Source organism: Didymella exigua (assembly GCF_010094145.1).
Source record: "Didymella exigua CBS 183.55 unplaced genomic scaffold M421scaffold_5, whole genome shotgun sequence".
NCBI classification, from domain to species: Eukaryota; Fungi; Ascomycota; class Dothideomycetes; order Pleosporales; family Didymellaceae; genus Didymella; species Didymella exigua.
This window is the reverse complement of record NW_022984779.1, coordinates 274,329-297,197: the sequence shown is the minus strand read 5'-3', so window position 1 is coordinate 297,197 and position 22,869 is coordinate 274,329. Positions and strand designations below refer to the sequence as shown.

Sequence of the window (22,869 nt, the reverse complement as noted above, 5' to 3'; positions counted from 1 at the left end):
TTGGTGCTGTCGTGCGAGCAAAAGAAGCGGCCTTCACTGCAAAAGTGGACGATACGAAGGAACCAGGAAAACTGGACGACAAAAAGAACGTCTGTTGCATTCTCCGGGACTCGAACCCGGGCCAATTGCTTGGAAGGCAATTATGATACCCTTTCACCAAGAATGCTTGCGTTGTACTGATGGAGGAGTTAACGCTTGCTTAAATAAATATAGTTTATCATAAAATTGCAATTGCCTCGTGCTTCTAGTAGCAGCAGATATAGGCCATGACGCCTTGACGGTCAGCATTCAGGGTTATCGTCCAGTGACGGAGGTCTGGCCGACCAGTGTTGAAGATCTCCCGTGTCCCTCAAATTAAACTCAACGCTAGCAGCCGACTCCCGACAGCTCCACTATTGGTCAGCTAGCGATCATTTCTTCAGCATTCGAATATGAAGCCTATACTTTTTAGATATTGCTCACATTAAAAATCATGAGCACATCGATTTGTTCCTTTTTATTTGTTCAGATTTCCGGAGCGACCTTAGGTATCATGCTACTTTCTGTAGCTCTTTCATACATCAGTTCCTCTGCATCATCTCTCTCATCAGCACCTGCCTGCCCTGAAATCGCACCACCATTCGCGCCAATCCCTGCAGTGTGAATCTGTTCCGCCTCGATCCAGTAGACTATCATCCCATTTAAAGCATGCGGGTGCATCTCGAATTCTCTCAGTCTCACACCATGCCGTTTTTCCAGCCACTTTTTCCCCAACTTATTGCACTCCTCCAGTTTCTCTCGCTTCTCCTCGTTCCGCGCGAACGCGCCATAATCATCTAAAATTTCGTTGCCGACATATAGCACTGGATTCTTGTCTTTCAAGAACAAAGGCAGCAGTATATACCAGTCGACAAATGGGCTGAAGGCGAAGGAACGGGTTGTAAAATGTGTAGCGATGTTATCGGCGCAGACGTTGACAGAGAGGAGGGAGAGGAATTCGTGATCGAGGGATGTGAAGGCAGGTTCTTGGGCGTGGAGTTGTATCTCTGTGCTCGACTTTCGCACTGTGGCTAATCAGCAATCTGGAACCATACGTGTGGGACATTAGCACAACTCACAGTGACAGACAACACCCATGAAGAGAACCAGCTGCCAAATAGCTCGATGCCGATGCTCCCAATCACGACTGAAACTGCCGATCCCAATGCAGACGGCCTCAGTCACAGCCCACTCATTTTTTCGTAACACATCTTCTAAGTGTTGCGCGCAAGCCGTAGTCTTCCATTTCTCAGTGCGATTCTGGAAATCTTGGAGCAGTTTCTCAGCTGTAAGACCATGCACTATCTCCGCGGGCATTGAGCCTGCTTGCACATTACCTCTACCACCTTTGCCCTTCTTCTTGCCATTGCCGACAGTGAGGTTCGAGAACCCATGCGTAATAACTGTCCAGCCATCGTCGGTACTGACTTGTCGGCGCTTTACACGTCCGCGGCCACCCATGTTCGAGGAGTTGGTATCTGGCCGTCAAGAAGATCAGTCATCATTGGCGATTCATATCTTCAAGCTACCATTGCAATCGTAAATTCGCGTCGTATCTGTGGTCGGCGTTGAGATGGACGCGAAACTTTTAGGCGCAGAAATTTGGCGGGGCGATCTGGTGTGGGGCAGATCTCGAATTTCACTGTGTGGCTTCCATCTTGCATTAGGGTATTACAACAGAATCCCGTGTCAGATGGCACGGGCAAGTGCCCACTTTCCCTGTCCGCGGGCTTTGATTACCAAAGTTTTGCATATTGAGCCTTTCCCGTTCCTAGGTATCGACGGGTTTCACGGTGGTTCTAGGGACAACAATTTGCAGCTTCGCCATTGGGGTTTCTTAGCTATTCTGCCAACGGCAAATGCGAGCCAGTGGCATCGGCGCTTGTTTGTGCGTACTCCACGTCAGTTGTGGAAAGCTGTACAATTCCAAGAATGCACTATTATTTTCACGAGAATTATGGGTATCATGGTCATGCTAAGTCACTGCTCCAAGCATACTATAAGAAAGAGTCAGTTGAGCATGTGCAGGTTGCAAATGCGTTTAAAACATCTGCCTATTCCTCATCTCGACGGGCAGGAACACCATCGTCAAAGCCGAGAGCCAGATACCACCAGCACCAAGCCAGAGGATACCGGAGCTCTGATTCTGAAGCAGCTGGGCACCCGCGTAAGGTGCGACGATACCAGCGATTCGACCCAAGCAAGACAACATACCACTGACACTGCCGCGGTATTCAGTGTCAAAGAGCTCAGGAGCGGAGGCGTAAAGCACAGCATTGAAGTACTATTGATGATATTAGTATATCATTTGAAAGTTCACTGGATGAAACTTACAGTCTGCATGATGTACTCGAGTGCGTTCAGACCAACGTAACCAGCAGTGTTCTTAACCTGCGTGTACATGGCCATGGAAAGACCCTGGCAAACAGCAGAGAAAACCAACGACCATTTCCTGCCCAGCAGGGGCAACTGAACAGAGAACAGAGCAAGCGCGGCACCGATGATACCAGGCGAGTAGATGATCAAGTACTGTTGGTATGTATCGACAACAGATCCGCGGCCATCGTTTACGTTGTTTCGCAGCAAGATGAGAGGCAAAAAGGTACCCGCCAAGTTGAAAGACCAGTAGTCTCCCATGTAGGCAACACCCAGAAGGATGAAGATGAAGCAGGAAAGCTTATTAGTGAAAATGCCCTTCAAGCGTGTCACTTCTCTGCCAGCGTTCTTGAAGACTTGCTTATTTTTCTCCCTTCGAGACAGGTTGGTGGCCTTTCCCTCAGGAGCAACACCGTCAATGGCATCGATGGCGGCGAAGTGCTTAAGAGTCAGCGTGGGTGCCGGCGCCTTGTTGAATTTGGCGATCTTGTGCAGGACCTCGATAGCTTCAGCCTCTCTGCCTCTGCTGAGCAAGAACTTGGGCGACTCGTGGAAGGCGAAGACAAAGTATCGGAGAAAGAAGATGATGAGTGTTACGACACCAAGAATGACGATGTTGTAGCGCCATCCCATGTTGCTGCCCGATGAGCAGCATGGTTCTCTAGACGTAACAGCCTTGCAGGATTCCAAAGTGGGCTCGCAACGCCATTTGGCAGTAGTGCCGAGAGCGACGGCGGATGCAAAAACGACACCGATCGGCTGCCACATAGAGAGGAGAGCGACAAAGTAGCGGCGCTTCTGCGGCAGGAACTCGAGAGCGATGGTGGCATCGATGGGGATGTTACCACCCAGACCGAGGGATGCCAGAAAGTAGATCCCGCAAATGGCACCGTAGTTGTACTTGGGAGCAGCCTAAGCTCTTGTTAGATAATGTATCGAGTGAAAGATCTGAGCTAGTGCTTACCAGAAGCAATCCAAAAATCGAGGTGATCAAGCAGGTCAGATTGAACGCCCACTTCCTACCAATGATATCGACCGCGAGGCCAAAACCAAGCGCACCAATCGCAAGACCAGCATTGGCACAGGTGAAGATAAGTCCAGTTTCGTTGTCTGGTACATTCATCTCCTGGTAGATAGCCGAAGAGACAAGACCAACACCCTGCGCCCAAGCCAGATCTAAGAAGTAACCGAAACCGCAGAGGAACCAGATACATAGCTGATATCTGCCCAACCCGAATTTGTCGATCTCAACGTTGATGAGTGCAGCTTTCTTCTCGAAGGTGTTCATGGGCTTCGTTGCCGTGCCACGAAGGATTGCACCGATGGACAGGTCCTCAGACGACGCTGCCTCCACGTCGTTGTAAATTGGAACTTGAACACCGTCATCTGGGTTTCCAACAGAGCCCTTCTTCTCATCCGCGCGGACAAATTCGTCGGAATTGTGGGAAACCATTATAGTTGGGCCTCGACGCAGGGGAGGATTCGCAACAATGGAGTTGAGATCGAGTCGCGTGTTTCTAGTTGTGCAGGACCGCACGGCTGGGTGTTATACTCGCGTCCACTACGAGCAGGGCAACGGTTTGCTAGCCCTGCCAGCCATCCGTGGAGCTCACGTGTTCGGATGTACGCGACGGTAGCTGCGTTCTGTGGCGGATATTGATTAGGCTGTCGGTACTAAATCCTGTAGCTCACGTCCAAGACGGCAGGAGCGATGGTGATTGGTCGACGTCACAATCGTGACGACAGAGAGTATTCCATGTCGCACACAATCGTCTGGCTTTGTCTGTTCGAAAGCAGTCGGCCTGACCGTGCCGTGGCGTTAAAAGAGTTTGCGCGACTGAAGAGAGATCACGGCACTAGTTAGCCTGATTACAACGGTCGTTCCCGGACAAGAGGCAAAGCACAACAGGAATGCAGTAGTCATGACGAGAACGGCTACGGCGCGGCAGACGCGATTGTTACTGCATGGCGTTCCAGCTTCGCCGCCATCGTCTTCAGCCTAGCGTGTAAGTACTAAAGTGGTCAAACGTTATTCATCTTTCAGCTGAGGCTGGTCTTGTTCAAGCTGTTGCAGTCGATACTGTGGCGACTGCATCCTAGTACATAGTTGTACGGCATTGTCAAACTCCAGACGTCCCTATCCAAATACTCAGATAACGCATGATGATGCCTGCTTCCCCAATGTCGACAGAGTGTCACCACCTTAGGCCTCATAATTGCGGGAACCCTTGTCGCCGCGTGGAAGTTCTTCCCAACTGCACACACACGACGCGCCACACCGTCAGAAAAAGGCGATTTTTTTGCATAGGATTCAAACCAGGCCTGACTGACATGCAGCGTGTGTTGAACCAAGTGATAGAACTCGTAAGACAACACATTTCTATCTGAGGTGGTTGTGCTTGTCGGTGTAAGCCTTTGCCGACACCTCACTTCTTCCGCCCTCCTCTTGCGGTCTTGGATGATGCTGTCCTCGCCTGACTGGCTGCAGTTGGCGCATCGAATGATCTCGCGGCTCGTTTCTTCGTAGGATTTGCGACAGCCTCGCTTTCGTTCTCCTCACCCGCTTTGCGCTTAAGGGAAGTATTGATGTGCGAGCGACCTTTTATGACCGTTTGACCAGCCTGGATGGTCCTGTTCATGGCGGCCGTGGTAGCTTTCTCTTCTGAGGGAGTCGGTGGTCGTTTGACGTTGGTGGTGGTCGTCGATTCAGATGCGCTTACGGGAGGCTGGGTGCCTTGGTTACGCTGCTGCGCTACCCAGCTAAATAGGTTCGCTTCGGCCTCGAGATCTTCATCGTCATCTTCTTCTTCGCCCTGGTTGAGCATAGCATCCGCCATCTCACCTGCGATATCGTCCCCAGCATCCTTGCCAGTAGCCATTCTTGTGGCAAAGGCTAGCAATTGCTGTGGGTCCATGCCGCTCAGCGGACCTCCAGCTTCGGCCAGGCGGCTTTGCAGTGCAGCCATCAATACTCCCGGATCGATATCCATTTCGTCTCTGTGTGCCCCTTCATCGTCTGCGTCCAACTCGGAGGGCGGTGACGTGGGCTCTACTGTATCAATGACCTCCGCAACGTGCTTCTGTTCTCTCACGGCTTGCACCAATGGTGACTGGGGTGGAGAGCCCTTGACCCACCTGGGAGTATCTTTGAGCTTCTGCCTCCAATCTTGGAGCACTGTGTATGCCTGCGTATTTTCCTCGAGAAGCTTAGGCTGCAGCCCACGATTGGCCTGCGAGCGCCAGACAATAGGCGACATTCCCAGCGCTACTGCCTCCGTCTCTCCTAAGACTCGTTGCCTTTTTTTGCTCAGGCTGGGCTTTACGTGCCGTTTCCTCTTCTCTCCTATCTTCGGTCCTTTGCTGTCCTGGACTTTGAATAAAGCGTCGTCGTAGCCATCTGACGCATACTCGAGGTCGTTGAAATAATCGAACCTGTCCCAGTCCTCGGCAGCGTCTTCGTCCGCATATGTGGTAGGCGGCGGCGACGCTACAGCGTGCTCTGCTAAATCGTCCGCCGCGATAAACTCTTCCTCCACGTAGTACCATTCCTCTCCATAGTCGGAGTAGTCGTCACCGTAGTCGCTCATAGTGGGCCTTGCGCAGCGGACTGCATGCGGAGATGTTTGCGTCGCACAAACGGGCGAGATGCGTATGCAAGCGGCGGCAGTCGATACAGCGCAGAATTGGTGTCGGGCGGTATTCGAGTGCCCGCAATGGTGGGTAGGAAGGGTAGGTAGTCGAGTTGACGTTGTTGTGGTGGGTGCAAGCACGAACGCGTATGAAAACACCGTCACAACAGGGTCCAACCGGTCCAGTAACAGCTATGGAGCTCACTAGCACAATCATCTCGCGTCGTCGTCATGTGCTCGGGCTATTCAGCACAAGCAGCTACCATTTCCCTAAATCACAGATGGACCGCAATGCTCATCTTCACTCTCCCTTTCTCCGGTTTCCTGCCTAATCGAGCGCATCTTGACTTCCATGGTTGCGCTAAGCTGCGGTAATGGGCGGGTTAAGCGTGCAGCCGCGGCTTTCCCCAGCTTTCTACTCCAAGCACGCGGCCTTGTCCCGCACATGCGCAGCAATGTTCTTTTGTAGCTTCTAATCCAAGTCAATTTGCTCCTCACAGCGCCTCACAATTCGCATCGTGACCATGCGTGCTCTTCGAAAGTCTACTCATTTCTCGCGCCAGCTCGTGGCTGCCAATGGCACGCGCTTCAACTCGACAGCAACTCCGGCTGCCAAAGCCCTGACTTCCGTGTTGATTGCCAATCGAGGAGAAATTGCACTGTAAGAACGTTCAGAAACTTCGGCGGACCCAGCTGACACCTTCCAGTCGTGTTGGTCGCACAGCTACAGAGTATGGCGTACGAACGACTACCCTCTATACCGACCCAGATGCTCGTTCACAGCATGCGCTTAGTTCTCCCTTTGCTGTCAATCTCGGCGACCCCTCTGCATATCTTGACGGAGATAGGATAATACAGATTGCGAAAGAACGCGGTTGTCAGGGCATACATCCTGGTTATGGATTCGTAAGATACAAACAAGACTCAACGCTGCTGGACGGATTGCTAATGTCAGACAGTTGAGCGAAAACCCTCACTTTGCAAAGAAATGTGCAGAAGCTGGCATAACCTTCATTGGACCACCAGCTTCCGCAATCGAAGCCATGGGCAGCAAGAGGTGTGTAATTTCAACTACAGCAGTTGACAGCAGCTAACAAGTCTTGCTCAGTGAGTCAAAGAACATCATGACAAATGCTGGTGTCCCCTGCGTTCCCGGCTACCACGGTGCCGAGCAAGACCCCGAATACCTGAAGAACGAGGCAGCAAAGATCGGCTATCCTGTTCTGCTCAAGGCTGTTAAAGGTGGAGGTGGCAAGGGAATGCGAATTGTCAACACCGAGCAGGAGTTCTTTGACCAGCTCTCGTCCGCCAAAGGCGAAGCACGAAATTCATTCGGCGACGAAGTCATGCTCGTCGAGAAATACATTATCACACCGCGACACATCGAGGTTCAGGTCTTCGCAGATCGTCACGGCAACTGTGTAGCACTGGGCGAGCGCGATTGCAGTATTCAGCGCCGTCACCAGAAAATCTTGGAAGAATCTCCTGCGCCTCATCTACCAGAGGATATTCGTCAAGACCTATGGGAGAAAGCTAGGCAAGCTGCTCTTGCAGTTGGTTACGAAGGCGCCGGTACCGTCGAGTTTATCTTCGACAACGACACCGGCGAGTTCTTCTTCATGGAGATGAACACCCGTCTGCAGGTCGAGCATCCTGTCACTGAGATGGTCACAGGCACAGACCTGGTGCACTGGCAACTCATTGTAGCAGAAGGCGGCCGTCTGCCACTCACGCAGCAAGAGATTGAGGAGAGGATTAAAGAGCGCGGCCATGCCATCGAGGCACGCATCTATGCCGAGAACCCAGACATGAACTTCATTCCAGACTCCGGCTTACTTCTCCATCTGCGGACACCAACACCGACACCTACCGTGCGAATCGACTCCGGTTTCGTCGCTGGCGATGAGGTATCCTCACACTACGACCCCATGATCTCGAAACTCATCGTCCAGGGGCCCACGAGAGAGGCTGCGATCCAGAAGCTGCGAACGGCTCTCGAGCAGTACGAGGTTGCTGGTCCCATTACCAACATCGAGTTCATCAAGAAGATGTGTGTCAGCCCTGACTTCGTCGCCGGCTCGGTGGAGACCGGTTACATCCAGAAACACCATACAGAACTCTTCACACCGGTCCTTCCTGCGCCAGAAGTCTTTGCGCAAGCTGCCCTTGGTCTTGCTCTCCAGGAAGTCTCTTCGAGTAGATCCGATCCTTTCGCTGGCCCACCTATCTCCACTGCTGGTTTCGGTCTTGGCTTCCAGCAGCGCAGGTTCGACTTGGTAGAGACACCTGCTGATGGCAAAGGCGACGTTACAAGCACACCTGTCACCATACATCAGACCGCACCATCCAAGTTCGACGTCACAGTGGGCTCAGAAACGTACACTAATGTTACAAGCACATTCGGTTTGTCTAACAACACACTCACAACCTACTATCCACACACACGTCTCTCCACAACATTCATCCGCGACGAAGACCGCCTGACTTTGTTCCAGCAAGGTAAGCAGTATCGCCTTCGGCTTGCGATGCCCAGGTGGGCAGAGAAGGCACTCGGCATCAAGGACGTGACAAACAGTGTGCTTGCACCTATGCCTTGCAAGGTTCTTCGCGTGGAAATTGGAGAGGGCCAGCGGGTGAAGAAAGATCAACCGCTCGTGGTGATTGAGAGCATGAAGATGGAGACTGTCATTAGAAGCCCAATGGATGGCGTCGTCAAGAAGATCGTGCATGGCAAAGGAGTAAGTAGATTCGATGTCTCTAAAACATCTGAAGAGGGATGAACTGACATGTGGTACAGGATATGTGCAAGGCCGGTACAGCACTCGTGGAGTTTGAGGAAGCTGAAGGAACTTTGTGAAGGTATACTACAATTGTTGCGGTGCAAGTCGGTCCTATAGGCCTTGATCGTCACCTCTGTTGACTACCTTGGACTAGCACGTCTCAGGACATGTATATATGGTCGCCTCCTAGCTAGCAAGCAACTCAGTGCAGTTTTCCATCGATACATACGGCGGCTACGTCTGCCGTGACAGTTATGAGCCCGGACGCTGAAGCTGCGCAGCAACAGGCCAGGTGGACTCTAGGAGAGGTGGGTGACCATAGCCGAGGCTTGACCCACAGGCTGCGCCACTTGGGTGAGCAGCTGCTCCGTGGTTGAGCACTTGGTCGTGACCTACCTGCCTGCTGCAAGCACTTAGCTAGGCCTGTTGTCTGCCCTGCATAGTTCACCTCCAAGTATGCGGTCCTACTAGGACGTGAGGAGGTGTGTTGCAGACAGAATAGGCCTACTTACCATGCCTAATTGGGGGTACTAATGTACGTACATTTTGCCTCCTTTTTGGCTGCGACAACAATTAAGAAAGGACAAATACTATGTAACAGACACACTAAGCAGAGCAGGGCACTAAAACTCCGCACTTTTTACTCAGTCTTGCGCACTGTTTGGAGCACTGCAGGCGTGTCTCAGGCTTACAAAGCCGACTCCTCCTGGCATCTGTAGCAATTGCGCACCCCAGCATACACGCCACTTAGTGCAAGAAATACTACGCCCATTCCAATCTGGCTGTGTCAGAACAGCTCACCTATAGAGCTAGCGGAGCTTACCGGTGTGATCAATAGGCGAGCTGGCTCACCACTCCTGCTCATCCCTCACCCTCACCGTGGCTCCTACCTGTCAGTAGCAACGTCACACGGAGTTTTGTACTTGCCGCCATCCGCTTTTCTTGCTCACCTCCTATTCTGCTCTTCTTTGATGCACTGACATACCAACACTCGGCCTATGTAATGACTTAGCTTGAGATGCTTCATTAAACCGGATGTTTAGTATAGTGGTAGAACGCTCGCACATCAAAGTAGTCGCTGTTCATCGGCAGACCTCCAGCAAGGAAGCTTCGCCATTCCAAACGACCGTCAGGTCGGGCAAGCTGACCGGTCCGCGAAAGGCCTGTATTCGAATCACAGAGGGTCAAGTCTTTTTTATTATCTCCGCTTGTACTGGCTAAGTTGACATGTGCCTAGCCTGAACAGAAAGGTAAGAACGAGGGGCCAGCATCCATGTCGCTCTCTTTATTTACATGTTCAGTACTATCGCGCAAAGAATGGACAGAACTTGTATCAACGCAAGTCAGGCTATTTTATCAAATAGCACACAACTCAGATGCTTGGTATAGCGGTAAAGCGCTTGCACATCGAAAATAGTCGCTTGCTCTCGGCTGACTTCTCGAGACTTAGAGACCTATGAGATCTGTTCCGGCAGATTCGAGACGTTGACCGTTACGCAAGAGACCTGTGTTTTATTTACATAGTATCCGCTCCTTTTGTGCCCTTGCCTGCTTCCTACACCTTTGACATTGGCACGTGTCTATCCTGGGCAAGTGGGTAAGTACGACCAAGGGTGCTTCAGCTTAGCTTCCTACGCATCCTTACCATTCATCACTTCTCTGTTAGGCTTTTTTTTTTTCGCTCGCTTTCCCATCGCTCCTTGTCATGCTCGTAAATGTCAGTGTTGACGCATGGCATGGCTCGTTCTTTATTTCACAGGACGACCATCAAGTGCTGAACGCGGAGACCTACCTGACATTTAGCACCACGATGGCACGAAAAAGTACTTGAAGAAGATCAGCTTCTTTTTCGACCACTGGAAGTTTTTGGAAATGTCGCAGCCGAAAAGGAGGCAAAATGTACATACATTAGCACCCCCGAATTGGCTGGTAAATAGGCATGATATCTGCTGCGACAGGAAAGCATGGACACGATGTACCAGCGCGGAGCGACGGGCTTTAAGATGCACGGACTTGATGTGCACAACATAGAAGAAGAGGATTGGCAAGCGCACTGGAAAGAGCGGGACTTGACCTTCTATTGCTCTCTGCCACGCTCGTACCTGTCGTCAATGTCGGGGCGAAAAGCTCTCGTAGGAGGGTTTTCGCGAGTGGGAGCAAGTTGAATGCTGCTCCACCACCGATGTGGTTGGTACATAGACCGACTAGCCACTCGCGCGCCGCGGCCCTTGCTCAGGTATCGAGGGCAAGAGATGATCATTTGGGAGACTAGTCCGGCTAGAAACTCGTGGGTGACGTCCTCGTCAGCGGATATGAGCACGTACAGCTCGGCAAGCCTGAAGTCATCAGAGTCTCCCATCGAGACTTACCTGGAATCCGTACGGTCAGGACCCCGATCTCGTTGGTGTAGAAGAGGTGAACGTAGACATATACATTGAGGTGGTGTTGTCTTCTATGAGACGCACGGGAGCTTTTGGCTCGGCCCAGTTGGCAATGCTGCCTTGAAGAACAACGAACAGACGGCGATGAGCACCCGGTGGATGAATACATTGTGCAATATACGCCGGCTCTGCCATGCTTTGTGCAATGTGCGCTGGTCCTTCAATGCGGACTCGTTGGCTCTGGGCGCTGGATGGAAATGCATAAGATCATTCGTAACAACACAAGTGGGCGCGTTAGAAGCTCTGGTGGGAGGTATCCCTTCGTGGACAACCTGCACAAACGTGCGCGTTCGAAGCTTTGGTACAGAGATGTTGCGGGCGACGTTTCGAGATCGCCACCTCTTGCCTTTCGCAGGTCTTCTTCCAAGGCAGTCTTTGCCTTTCTTGTGCCGGGTCGTAACAACCTTGCATTGTGGCCGTGCCTTGACACACTCCCTCATACAGTGCAGTCCTATGGGCTTCGCTCACACAGCCAGACTCAACCACGCACTGATAGTGGAGTATGTTCAGTGGGTCAACAAAGATTCGAAGCTGCATAGTCATCGACGAATGACCGTCATAGGATCACCCACTTCGATCTTTGACTGAAACACCAACCACCCACTACTGAATGCAAGAATAGCCCGCCGCCCCCTTTGCCTAGAACGCTGCGGTAGTTCATGGCCTTCCCTCCAGCATGCAAAGAAGCCTGTTTCCCGGGTGCCTTGGAGTGGTCAACGACCTGCAGCGGGCAACACACGTGTGTCCCAAATCGGCGAGCTTAGTGCCCACAAATGGACGCGTCAACTCCCTGAACTCATTGCTTATCCACCAATTTGGCCGAATCTCTGATCAGAGCAACACCCGGAAGGATTCCGTCTGGCCAAGGTACAGAACGCAAGCAGTGAGGAGAAACCGGGCCACAGACTTCAAAGAGACCACAAAAATGATGTGTGGTAACCGGGAATGTGCGGGGTTCACAGATAAGGTGAGTTGGCCGCGATGCTGGGCAGGATGTCCCGGCTGTCTCATGGTGTGCAGGGGTAGATGAGCTGACGAAATTGCTTTTGACTTTATGATAACGTGAGGTTTGTCTGGTCACCTTCCTCTTGTTGGTCTTGTCCGTGTGCGCGTCAAAGGAGGAAGCAGCATTGGCGAGGGCAAATGTCACTGCCAATGAAATGTCAACAGCGCAGACCCATGGATCATGCTGGTAGACGATGGGTCTCCTAGCGAGCTCGAGAGAAGCGATTGCTGCCCTGCATTGACGTGGAACAATGATCAAAACGTTCTAATGGCGTTCATGAGACGTTGGGCATGCATTGCTGCCTCGATGATAGCATATCATTAGGCTCGCCGTACCTTGCGCGACAGAACGTTCCAGGATAGTGAGCTCGGGCATCAGGATCGACCTACCCGCCGATTGTCCAAGACGTCAAAAGATGTAGATCGAGAGATCGCAAGCGATGCTGCCCGTAGGCGGCTGGACCTCGAAACTTTGCCGGTGTCTATGCGTTCCAAAATTGATCACGCTCTTTCTTAGTCGCACCGAAACCAAGTCACCATGTGGGTCTTCTGGAAGATCTCTTTGCGTTTCTATGTGACCACGAAAGACCTTGTGTGAAGACAGAGACTACAGGTTTGACTGACCAGACGCACCGAGCAGAGGGGCTGCATCTGAATCAAACCACGTCTGTCACACGACCCCATCCTTGAAAGCGGCTCTAGGAAACCCGGTCTTGCAGACGAAGATGAGGCGGATGCTTGTCTGAGCTTACGTTCGACGCTTGGCGTGTTATTCGACGCGCTTTTCAGCCCTGTGGAACTGCGACACCAAAACATTCTCGAACATCCGTCAGCGTTTCAAGGAACGTTCGGCATATGATCTACCGGTATCGGCTTTCTGGACGCGTGTCGCGGTCCATTGCAACACCGCCTTTTGCCTTTTGTCGAGTCGCGAAGACGTGAGCGGTGTGTTCGAACTTCAGGTGCCGTGCAGACTTTGACCGGAACACTAGTCGCATTTACACGCACTTGCACCCTCATCGCGGGTTCGGTACCAGGTTAATGCGATTTCGAGGAATACTGCACGCTATTATTGCAGCGGTAGCACGAGTGGACAAAGGGCGCGTGGAGTGGGGGTCTGGGTTCCTTTGGGTGTTGAGTCCAGCACTCTGGGCGTGGAACATGCCGTGAAAGGGGAACACACATCGCGTTTCGCGAGAAGACAGCCGCAGCGGAGACGTAGTCATAAGTTTCGTAAACAGTGCTTCGCTGGTGCGGGTATTGGACGTCTCGAGCAGTACTGAGCGTACCTTTCTAGATGCAGTGCAAGTTCAGTGCGCACAACCCGACCGCGCAAGCTCTGTGCGCAGAACAGATCCTGATTCAAGTGGACCTGAGAAAGTGCCTGCCCCATCTTGGAATTACGGCCATCATTTCGCTACATATGGGATGAGAAATGAAGGCATGGGCGAGCACTTGCCATGGCGTCCTTCTAGCGCCCTTCTAGAAGGCGGCTAAGTTGGCGAAACGTGCACAGAGGCTGATGCGGTCATAGATCACGAGCCCAAGTCGACGATGGCAAGTTTTCAGGCGACGGAAGCAAGCCGCAGTAAAATAGTGTGTATGCGTTAGATGTAGCTGCTGAAGTGGCGTTGGCCTAAGAATGCGGTCTGATTTGCTTTATTCGCTTCTAATCGACCAGCACGGCACAATTAGGCTAATCGTGGTCAGTGGACTCGGCAACTTCGGATACAACAGCTCGAGCTGAAAGCAGTTATTCCCTCCATAGGATGCGGAAGTGTTAGATAGGTTGGCTCGAGCAGAGTCGCATGCCCAGAGGCCATGCAAAACTCAGAAGAATGGCGCGGAGCCCGAGCCTGTTGGGCTGAGCGAGGACGTTATTGTTGCTGGTTGGGCGAAGAAAAGCAAGCAGTGCCCAATAAGCCACATCAACACCACAGCATCACTGTTGAATACCACCAAAGGGGGGTGATCGCCTTTTATTTGGGTGATTGATGCCGAGGGGAGAATTTGAAGCTTAGAAGTGTGCGGATCCAACAGGCACAGTGAGCATCGTCTAAACAAGTACCTTTATGATGTGGCAAATCCCTCAGCGTCTACGAATGTTGGGTTGCTACATTGTGCCATTGTCGGGATGTGCAACCTGCAATCAATTCCACTGCCGCGAGCGCATCGTGACTTGAGAGTTCCAAATCACTCGTGCCTTAAGATGACAGCCACGTGATGCTCGTTGTAATTGATATCAATGAGCTTTCTTTACTACGGTGTCAGTGTGAGTCTTACGACTTCCATCAGTCATTGTGTCACTGCCAAAAGTGACCCTAATGGCTCATTGGTCCAGCAGAAGATCCGGGCTACATGAAATGTTTGCTTTTCCGGTGGTGCACGAATACGAGTGCCGAACCAGAGCAACGATGATTAACACTGGAGAACGCTGATCCGAACCGGACAACTGCGTGTACAAAGATCAGCGTAAGGGTGAAGTCATGCCGACAAGAGTGAGGCACGGAACAGGGCCTGGAACCTAAAGCTTGGGGAGGGTGGCCCGGCAGCTTCGTCCCCAGGCTGCATAGGATCGGTGCTGACATCATGTGGTTTTAACCATCAGAGATGCGCTACGAGAATCAGCCTAGATATGTTCCCCAAATGTCCGCTCGAATCAGGATTGACGGGTTGAGTCTTGTTGTTGTTGTTGGGGGGGGGGGGGCCTTCAGAAGCCGGCTTATCCTTGTCGCACTGGCAGCAGGGATGGCACGACCCTTGTATCAGAATAGAAGCCGGTAAAGAGCAGGTCTTGTGTCGAACCAATCAAGGAACATCTATCACCTGTCAGGACCGGCGCTTATGCAAAAACGTTGAAAAGAAGCCTTGGGTTGCGCAGTGGATGAGAGTAAATGAGGAGCACATCTGTCGAATTCGACTCCGGATCGTGAGACAGGTGGCGCTGTCACAGTTCGCAAGTGCGATCGAAGTGCATATCCATTTCGGATCATCAGCCCCGTCAGAAACTGCAGCTGGTCCACCTGCCACCCAGTCCAAGCCCTGCAGAACAAGGGCATGTGATGCCACAGAAGTTAGGACAGCAGAGATAACCACCCTCGAGGTTTGCGGGAAGCAAGGTCGAGGGGGCCTGAAGGCGATCTTCAAGCCGAAGCCGCAGCCTGCTGCGCACAGTATACTGACTCGCTGGTGGTGAAGCGTTTGTGAGAATACAGGTGAAGCTCCCGGAACGCGTGAAGGCACAAGCCAGCTTCAGTGTGAACTCGGGCAGTCGACTTCGTCGTGCTTTACTCATTGTTTGTGACAGAAGTAAAAAGACAAGATCTTTGCTCTTATGCCCCAACGCTGGCTGGTCGTAAAAACGGCCGTGCCGATTGATCTCAGGTCTTTGTGCGCGACTCCTGGAAAGGAAGATGCTTCTGCAACACAGCCAATCAGTGTCAGAAAAGAATGGAGAGAAATGTCTGCCCGTTCAAAGTTGTCGCGTTCGCGTCTAGTCCAAACGAAGCCAACTGCGCTGATTTTGATCCTCTTGAACGACTGCGAGTCGATACAGATCGGGACATGCGGTGAAAACTCGTATTCGCGGTGTAATCTCTGCAAGCATGGCTGCGGGACGACTCGGGATGCATGGGTACCGGCAGCACACCCTTGCCCTGTGTGCGATCGCCCACCGTTGCTACAAAAGTTTCATCCCTGTAATGCGCTAGAGGGAAATGGTCTCAGCTACGAGATGCAAAAGTTGGCAATGCGACAGATCTCTTCACTCATTCCATAATCGAGCCAGCAGAGCATGTGCAGATGACTGTTGCAAGTTCGATGTTCCAAGTCTGGACTGCTTGTGAAGCAATTGGCCATTGACGGCAAGAGTAAAGTTGATGCTGACGAGCATATGACCTTTGTGCGCGTAGATGGCACCCATTGCTAGATGTTCTGCGGCAGAGACAGCTCAATCAGGCGTCGCAGCTGACCACTGTCGTTATGCACGTCGCCGCCTGTCTGTTTTTGAGCAACCGTTTGACTGCACGGCGCGAAATACTGGTTGTAGATGTGCTCTGAACATCAGCTCGATGGAGAGTAGCAGCACCTGGATATGCAGCTTCCCATTGCAGTGCAATTTGATCGAGAGCGTGGCCAGAGCAAAGAGCGCCTCGAGACCGTAGAGTTATGGAGCACGGAGCGAAGATTCCGCATGGCACACAGGCTAGAGGACGTAGTTTTCGCATTTGCTGGTAATCTGTGATGGTAGAATTGGCGTAGCTGTAAGTGCACATACGTACAATGCGCAAAGTATTGTTTGGGCTCGAAGCCGTGTGAACAGTCGGCGTTAAAATAGGGTTCTGTCTCCCTGGTCGACCAGCACTGCCATCAGGGTTTCTCCGCACCCCGCTGCGAACGACTCGCTCGGAACATTACAGTTTGGACAGGTCAAGGTCCCATGTCACGATCTCAGACAGGGTGCGTTGTGCTCTCAACCATGGCACCGCTTCATGTACCTGTCGCAAATCCTTCTCGAAGCACGTCAACCACAGTTCTGTGCAGTTCCATCGACGGATTGGCCGCGTGTCTTTTGTCAGAGTTTGCGGACCATGTTCCCTGAGGATGCAATCAGAATCCGGTCTGAGACGGAGCCCATAGCAATTTCCAATCAACGCCGAAGCAGGTGATGCAGTCGCACCGATGCAGTCTTTCAGGTCAACGTCCGGCGCTGTTGCAGCATTGAATGACCGTCACGATTGCCCAGGCGGTCTCTCGCCCGGTGTGCCTGCATTGCCCGTCAAGTCATGTTCCAGCATGAAGTGGCAATCTTATTCGAATTGGCAGCCCCGAGCAGCGACACACATGGACCCACTGCAGTCAGTCTCGGTGTAAGCAGGGCCGCGCAACCTGGGCCCCGTCGCATTGATGAAGGCCCGTGATGGAGCCCCTGGAGGATCGTGGTGACGCTCTGGGATGTTTCGGCGATGTGGCCCCGCGATCTCGAAGGTGCCAGGGCCGATCAGGTGGTGATTGTCGAGCATTGGGAGCTTGCTGGGCAGCCTGGCCTCATCCCGTCTCCCGAGAGTCGTGTCCGCGACTCGCGACCAGTGCATCGCGTGGGCGATCCGGCTCTCAGCTATATGAGGCAACAAGCGGGCGTGCCTCGGCCAATAGTCATGTTGGGCAACGTTGAGAGACGAGCTGCTAGTGAGCCGTTTTGGGCGCCTGCTCACCGGCGCAGGCAGCCAATGAGGCGCGTGACGGTGGGCCGCTGGCTCGGCGGTGCAACTGCCAAACGGTGCGCTAGAGACTCGAGCAGACATTGCGCACGGCAGAACTCTGGCAGACGCGCCACATGTAGAGTGACGCGTCGAATCAGCGGCGGCGGTGCGCAGGCTGGGGCGTGTGCGCGCAAAAGATAGTAACGTGCTGCAGGGGCGAAATTGGAGACGCATAAGCAGCAGGTCGAGTCGACAAAACGGTCGTTGTGTCTATAGCAGCGCTGCGGTATAGGGCAGAGGTCGCCGAGGCGAGGGCCTGCCGCGAACCGCGAATCTTGGAATGGAGGCTGCTGCTTGTCTACCTGCTTGCCCTAGCGCGACAGCGGCAGATGCTGTCGTCGAGTAGCGAGCGAATGGCGGTGCTATTATTGCTGGTCGAACGAGCTGGTCAGTTGCTCCTTCCAGCGCTGGCTGCAAGTTGCAACTGCCGCCGGTCCTCGCTTTGTATGCGACTGTCTGGTTATCTAGCAATCGCCAGGACCGTGGTAGAGCGCTGCGAGCGCCCCACTGCTCCACCCCGTCTGACTCTGCTTGCTGCTGCTCGCTGCTGCTGGCTGCTGCTCACCGCACCTGGCTGCTTCAGCCGCAGTCTCGCGCTACACGGGCGACAGGTCGTAGAGGCCGACTGTCGCGGCCACGGCCACGGCCACTCGTCGCTTGCACAGCGTCGTCGTGTGTTCACCAGCGATCCCTGACCCCGGCGCACGCATCCGCGGGCTGGCGCGCTCAAAACAGCACTACGGCCGGGCGTGCATTAGCGGTTTGAGGACGTTTATTTCACGGCCAGCTCGGCGCACTGGCACAACTGGCATTGCTAAGCTTGCTGCCCGGGCCTCTGCTGCTGCGCGTGAAATTGCAGGCCAGCGCTACTGCACTTCCCTCCCAACCCTCGTCGGCCGGCGCTCAGACCAGCGCTCCCGGCATCCTTCGACCTCCACCGCGCTCTGAGCATCAACATGTCGCTGTCGCATGCCCCAGATAGGGCCCGGAAGTATAAGGAAGAGCCGGCGCCTGTAGCGTCGCAGAAGATGGTGAGTTGACTCTGCTTCCCTGCCCTCTCCTTCACGCACACACTCGCTTCGTCGCACCCCTACGATCGGCCCTTCTGCACTGGCTCCCTCGACCGTTGGAGTTTGAGCACTCGCGCGCGCCCACAGCCGTGATCCGTCGCTGTCACCGCTCCTGTTGGCTTCATCCTCGTTCCTTTTGCAGCCTGCAGCAGCCTCTGCACGTCGCATCCACACGCGTGCACTCCACCCAGCCAGCGCCGCCAGCACAACCCAGCCCGCGCGCCCTCAGCCTACATGGTATGCCCTCCCCGCCAAGCGGCCCTGGTACACGCTCCTAGGCTGGTAGCATGTAGCAGGGCTGCGACCCAAGTTCCCAGACCACCACCCCCTGTCAGGCCCTGTCGCACCTCTGCTGGACGCCTGGTTGCGCTGCTTTCTCTCCGCCGCGTCTTGTCACTCAGAACGATGCAGCGGAACCCCTGCGACGCTGCTTGACCTCCGCTCCCACCGCTCGTCTGCCCTCTGAGTTGTCAACGTCGCGGCTTTGGCTGGTAGTCGTCTGGTGCTAGTCTGCCCTTCCTGTCCTATAACTAAACCCTACCGTCCTGTCTCTTTCCAGACCCTGCTCCTCGCGTAAGAACATCGCCGCCTTGCACATCGGCGCGCATCACTGCTTGCCTGCCCCGCATCCTGGCCTCTTGAGCTTGAGCTTCAGCTTCTTGTACCTTGCACCCCTCGTTTTTTTGTTCTGCACCGCAGCCTACCGAGTCTACTTTTCCGATTATTTGCGCAAGCACCGTTGCTGACCGTACTCGCTAAACAGCATCACCCCCACTCGACCCAGGGCCTGCCGCCGCCTAACCACCACCCTCACCACCCGCAGCACCCGCAACACCCGCAACACCCCCGGCCTGCCCAAGTGCAGCAACAGCACCACCAGCCACACCCCAGCTCTCCTCACCAGCCTGCACCGCAACACAGCCCAGCTCAAGGTCACTACCCCTCACCTCACCCTTCTCAGTCTCAAGGACCACCCCACCAATCGCCCTACGTGCAGCAGATCCAAGGACCGCCACCGCCGCAGCAGCAGCAGCAAGAGGTCCCTTACTACCAGGCGCATCCTAGTCCTTACAGTACAAACAGTGCGCCGAGTAACTATTCATCATCTGGTACGTGATGTAATCCCTAATCGAGGTTCAAGACGCGTCCAAAGTCACGCGTGGACGCGTCTACCTGTTGGGAAACAAATAACATGAAGTCATCTAACATTGAACAGAAACGCCTGAGCTCATGGCCGCCGCGACCATGAACCGGACGGGGTTCCCTCCAATTTCATACCACACCCCTCAGTCCAACTCTCCTGCTTCTGTACAGTCCCCACAGCACGACCAGCATGGAAGGCCAATCTATGGCCAGCCACCCAGTCAGATGCCCCAATCAATGTACTACACACCGTACGGCTCTGCGCCGGTGCAGCAGCAGTCGCCTTACAACCAGCACCCATCTTCGACTCCACAGCAGCCCATGGCATCTAACCCTCTTCTGATGTCACACCAGCAAGGCCAGCACATGCAGCACCCTCACCAACCTCATCCTCGCACCCCAGGTATGACTGGAAGCCCGAAACCGCAAATGTCACAAACGCCTCTTCAGCGCCCACCGTCAGGTCTTGGCCCACCACAGCAGCAGCCTCAGGCACCTCCGGTTGGCACACCGAACATGCATCAAGCTGCCCCGGGCGGTCCTGGCGTTAATCCCAACGCTGCGCCTGGTCCTATTCCTGCAACTACCCCACTTGTTGTTCGACAAGACCAAAATGGTGTCCAATGGATCGCTTTCGAGTACTCTCGCGACCGCGTCAAGATGGAGTACACAATTCGATGTGACGTAGAGTCAATCAACGTCGATGAGCTTCCTCCAGACTTCAAGACCGAGAACTGTGTTTACCCTCGCGCATGCTGTCCCAAAGACTCGTACAAGGGCAACCGTCTGCACTACGAGACTGAGTGCAACACTGTCGGATGGGCGCTGGCACAGCTGAACCCCTGCCTGAGGGGCAAGCGTGGTCTCATTCAGCGCGCAGTCGACAGCTGGCGCAACAGCAACCAGGACCCCCGACTCAGGAGTCGTCGCGTCAGGCGCATGGCCAAGATGACAACACGAAAGGCCCAGGCCAACACACACGGTGCCCACATGGCTGGTCCAGGTGGCCCAGGAGCACCTGGTGTTCCCAACTCAGCATCTTTAGCAGCACCTTCCCGCCAGTCTATGATGGGTGGTCCACAGATGCACCACCACCACGATCATCCAGGAGGACCACAAGGAGGATCGGAAGATGTTAGCGGTATGTTTCACCAGATGAGTTGATGTGTTAAGCACAATTGTTGGATGTTAAATGATACCTCTGTCCTTTCTGCACTGCATGTATATTACACACTCCTTGATGTAATACCCCTTCGGAGTAGCTGCCCTATGCTTGTACGCAATGCTTGTATACATCCCCGCATCCGCCGCACACATGTTTGGTTTAGCGCAGAGGACGGGGAGATCGCGGCTCATTTGACGTGCAAGCTAATTTCTCTTTCGTTGCAGGCAATGACTACTCCGAGGCACACACACATCACCACCAAGCCCCGAACGGAACGCAGTCCCCGAGCGACGTACGGCAAACGCAAAATTTCTACCCCACATTCCCTTCGAGCGAATCAGTGGCAGGCTCCAGCGGCCTACCACCTACTCACGAAGATATGAAGTACCCACCGCCGCACGCAGCTGGTGTACCAGTTTCAAAGCAGCAGGAGCAAGACGAAGAAGAAAGGAAGCTAGCAATGTTTGGCGACCTACCTGAGTCAAAGCGCCGCAAGTTTATCCTAGTCGACGATGCGCAACGGGGTACCAGAGTGCGCGTGCGAGTCACTCTCGACACTGTCAAGATGGAGGAGATGCCAGACTCGTACCGCAAGTCGAACTCTGTGTTTCCCCGCAGCTACTTCGCCATGCAGATGACGTCGCCACCGGCCAGTCCGCGAGGTAGCAAGGTATTCGCGGATGAGCCCGACATTGAGAGCGATCCCAGCTTCCCGTTGTCTGGCGCTACAACAGTAGTCGTCCCCACTCTTGACGGCGAGACCCGTGTGCCGAAGCCGCGTCTTACAAGGACGAAGCGCTCGAAGGAGATTACGCTAAACGATCTTGGCTACCGCATGAGCTGGAGCCAGAGCCGTGTCTTCGCGGGCAGAACATTGTTCCTACAGAAGTCTCGTAAGCAGTCGTCACAGTACACTATACGTGATCATAACTAACCTCGTAAACAGTTGATGCCTACCGTAACAAGATGCGGAGCAGCATGATGGGTCAAGGTCAAGATGTGACCCAAGTGGCGCCACACTTCGAAACTCGGGTCGGAAAGCGAAGGTGGAACGACAGAATCGAGCGAAACAAGAAATCGAGGCGTGATGGCTCACCTTAAGAGCTTTCCAGTTCAATGGCCAGGATTCAAGCCCTAGTCGCGGACGACCGTTCCGGCACTCGCTTTTCCGGCGGTTTACAGGGACCCCCTACACGAACGACCGGGGGAGTTTACCGCTTTCGACACACGGCACACTCCTTTCTCGATGGACCCTTGTCCCTTATGGACGCCCACACGTGTCTCAGGACGTATTCTGATGTCTCAGGCCATCCTACTTTTCCTTTGCAACTCTCGCGTCTTCGGGTACATCCACGCACCCAGGTCCCTGGCATAAGATACCCTACCTATTCGCAAGTAACGATCTCTTGCAATCCCCACAAAATGTGTCTTTTCTGTTTCACCATCTCTGTTGGACTGTGTCTACGGCTCCCTGCGATTTCGGCATCCTCATGAAGCAATGGCCAGCATTGTAACATTCATGAAGGCGGACGTTTGTGCATTCAAAGCGAGTCATTTGAAAAATCGGTGTTTTCACGATCGTGCCTCGGATATCATAATTTCGTGTGTCACTATTTGGTAGGTCGATGTTATTTGATCGGCGCAAAATATTTACTAGCAATTAGAGAACATAACTTATTCATTCAAGCATTGATTTTGCACGGGTTTCAAAGAGCAATTCCTGCGACACTTTGTGACTGTTTACTGTTGCAATGATGACCTGATTGCTCTCTACCTATCGCACACACTTTATCAACATGTGTATCAAGTCCCGGGGCAGTTTCCCTGATCAAGCAACCTCACATCACGCAATCTCTCAAATCCCAATTCTAGACTCGGCTCTCCTTCACTGTGAATCCTTCGACGGTCTACGCAACCAATGACCGGTAACGAAGCGGCACGGCGCGATACGTTGGACATCTATCAACCAATGCTTTCTTCT

General features: G+C 53.5%; 7 protein-coding genes and 1 non-coding gene across 8 annotated transcripts; 3 read left to right on the top strand and 5 right to left on the bottom strand.

Annotated features, from left to right (window-relative positions):
- Positions 1 to 95: 95 nt before the first annotated feature.
- M421DRAFT_t25 lies at positions 96 to 166 on the bottom strand. The gene has a single exon. It is a non-coding gene; the product is annotated as a tRNA-Gly (tRNA).
- A 317-nt stretch (positions 167 to 483) lies between these two features.
- M421DRAFT_417359 (uncharacterized protein) lies at positions 484 to 1,581 on the bottom strand. The gene is made up of 2 exons (XM_033591430.1): positions 1,098 to 1,581; positions 484 to 1,043 (listed from the first exon to the last, which is right to left on the bottom strand). The coding sequence occupies exons 1-2, from the start codon at positions 1,477 to 1,479 to the stop codon at positions 505 to 507; spliced, it is 921 nt and encodes a 306-aa protein (XP_033451844.1). The 5' UTR covers positions 1,480 to 1,581; the 3' UTR covers positions 484 to 504.
- Positions 1,582 to 1,824: 243 nt separating this feature from the next.
- M421DRAFT_417358 (MFS general substrate transporter) lies at positions 1,825 to 4,295 on the bottom strand. Its single transcript, XM_033591429.1, has 3 exons — positions 3,359 to 4,295; positions 2,353 to 3,306; positions 1,825 to 2,302 (listed from the first exon to the last, which is right to left on the bottom strand). Exons 1-3 carry the CDS (start codon positions 3,845 to 3,847, stop codon positions 2,060 to 2,062), a joined length of 1,686 nt encoding a protein of 561 aa, XP_033451843.1. The 5' UTR covers positions 3,848 to 4,295; the 3' UTR covers positions 1,825 to 2,059.
- Positions 4,296 to 4,405: 110 nt separating this feature from the next.
- M421DRAFT_417357 (uncharacterized protein) lies at positions 4,406 to 6,283 on the bottom strand. The gene has a single exon (XM_033591428.1). It carries the CDS (start codon positions 5,979 to 5,981, stop codon positions 4,821 to 4,823), a length of 1,161 nt encoding a protein of 386 aa, XP_033451842.1. The 5' UTR covers positions 5,982 to 6,283; the 3' UTR covers positions 4,406 to 4,820.
- Positions 6,284 to 6,377: 94 nt separating this feature from the next.
- Positions 6,378 to 9,025, top strand: M421DRAFT_417356 (uncharacterized protein). The gene is made up of 5 exons (XM_033591427.1): positions 6,378 to 6,684; positions 6,731 to 6,929; positions 6,983 to 7,080; positions 7,132 to 8,761; positions 8,821 to 9,025. Exons 1-5 carry the CDS (start codon positions 6,548 to 6,550, stop codon positions 8,878 to 8,880), a joined length of 2,124 nt encoding a protein of 707 aa, XP_033451841.1. The 5' UTR covers positions 6,378 to 6,547; the 3' UTR covers positions 8,881 to 9,025.
- A 5,962-nt stretch (positions 9,026 to 14,987) lies between these two features.
- On the top strand, positions 14,988 to 15,578 carry M421DRAFT_316099 (uncharacterized protein). The gene has a single exon (XM_033589254.1). The coding sequence runs from the start codon at positions 15,134 to 15,136 to the stop codon at positions 15,443 to 15,445; it is 312 nt and encodes a 103-aa protein (XP_033451840.1). The 5' UTR covers positions 14,988 to 15,133; the 3' UTR covers positions 15,446 to 15,578.
- Positions 15,579 to 16,986: 1,408 nt separating this feature from the next.
- M421DRAFT_316091 (uncharacterized protein) lies at positions 16,987 to 18,029 on the bottom strand. The gene has a single exon (XM_033589253.1). The coding sequence runs from the start codon at positions 17,682 to 17,684 to the stop codon at positions 17,058 to 17,060; it is 627 nt and encodes a 208-aa protein (XP_033451839.1). The 5' UTR covers positions 17,685 to 18,029; the 3' UTR covers positions 16,987 to 17,057.
- A 1,677-nt stretch (positions 18,030 to 19,706) lies between these two features.
- Positions 19,707 to 22,044, top strand: M421DRAFT_316055 (uncharacterized protein). The gene is made up of 4 exons (XM_033589252.1): positions 19,707 to 20,864; positions 21,113 to 21,191; positions 21,279 to 21,781; positions 21,835 to 22,044. Exons 1-4 carry the CDS (start codon positions 19,811 to 19,813, stop codon positions 21,987 to 21,989), a joined length of 1,791 nt encoding a protein of 596 aa, XP_033451838.1. The 5' UTR covers positions 19,707 to 19,810; the 3' UTR covers positions 21,990 to 22,044.
- Positions 22,045 to 22,869: the final 825 nt, after the last annotated feature.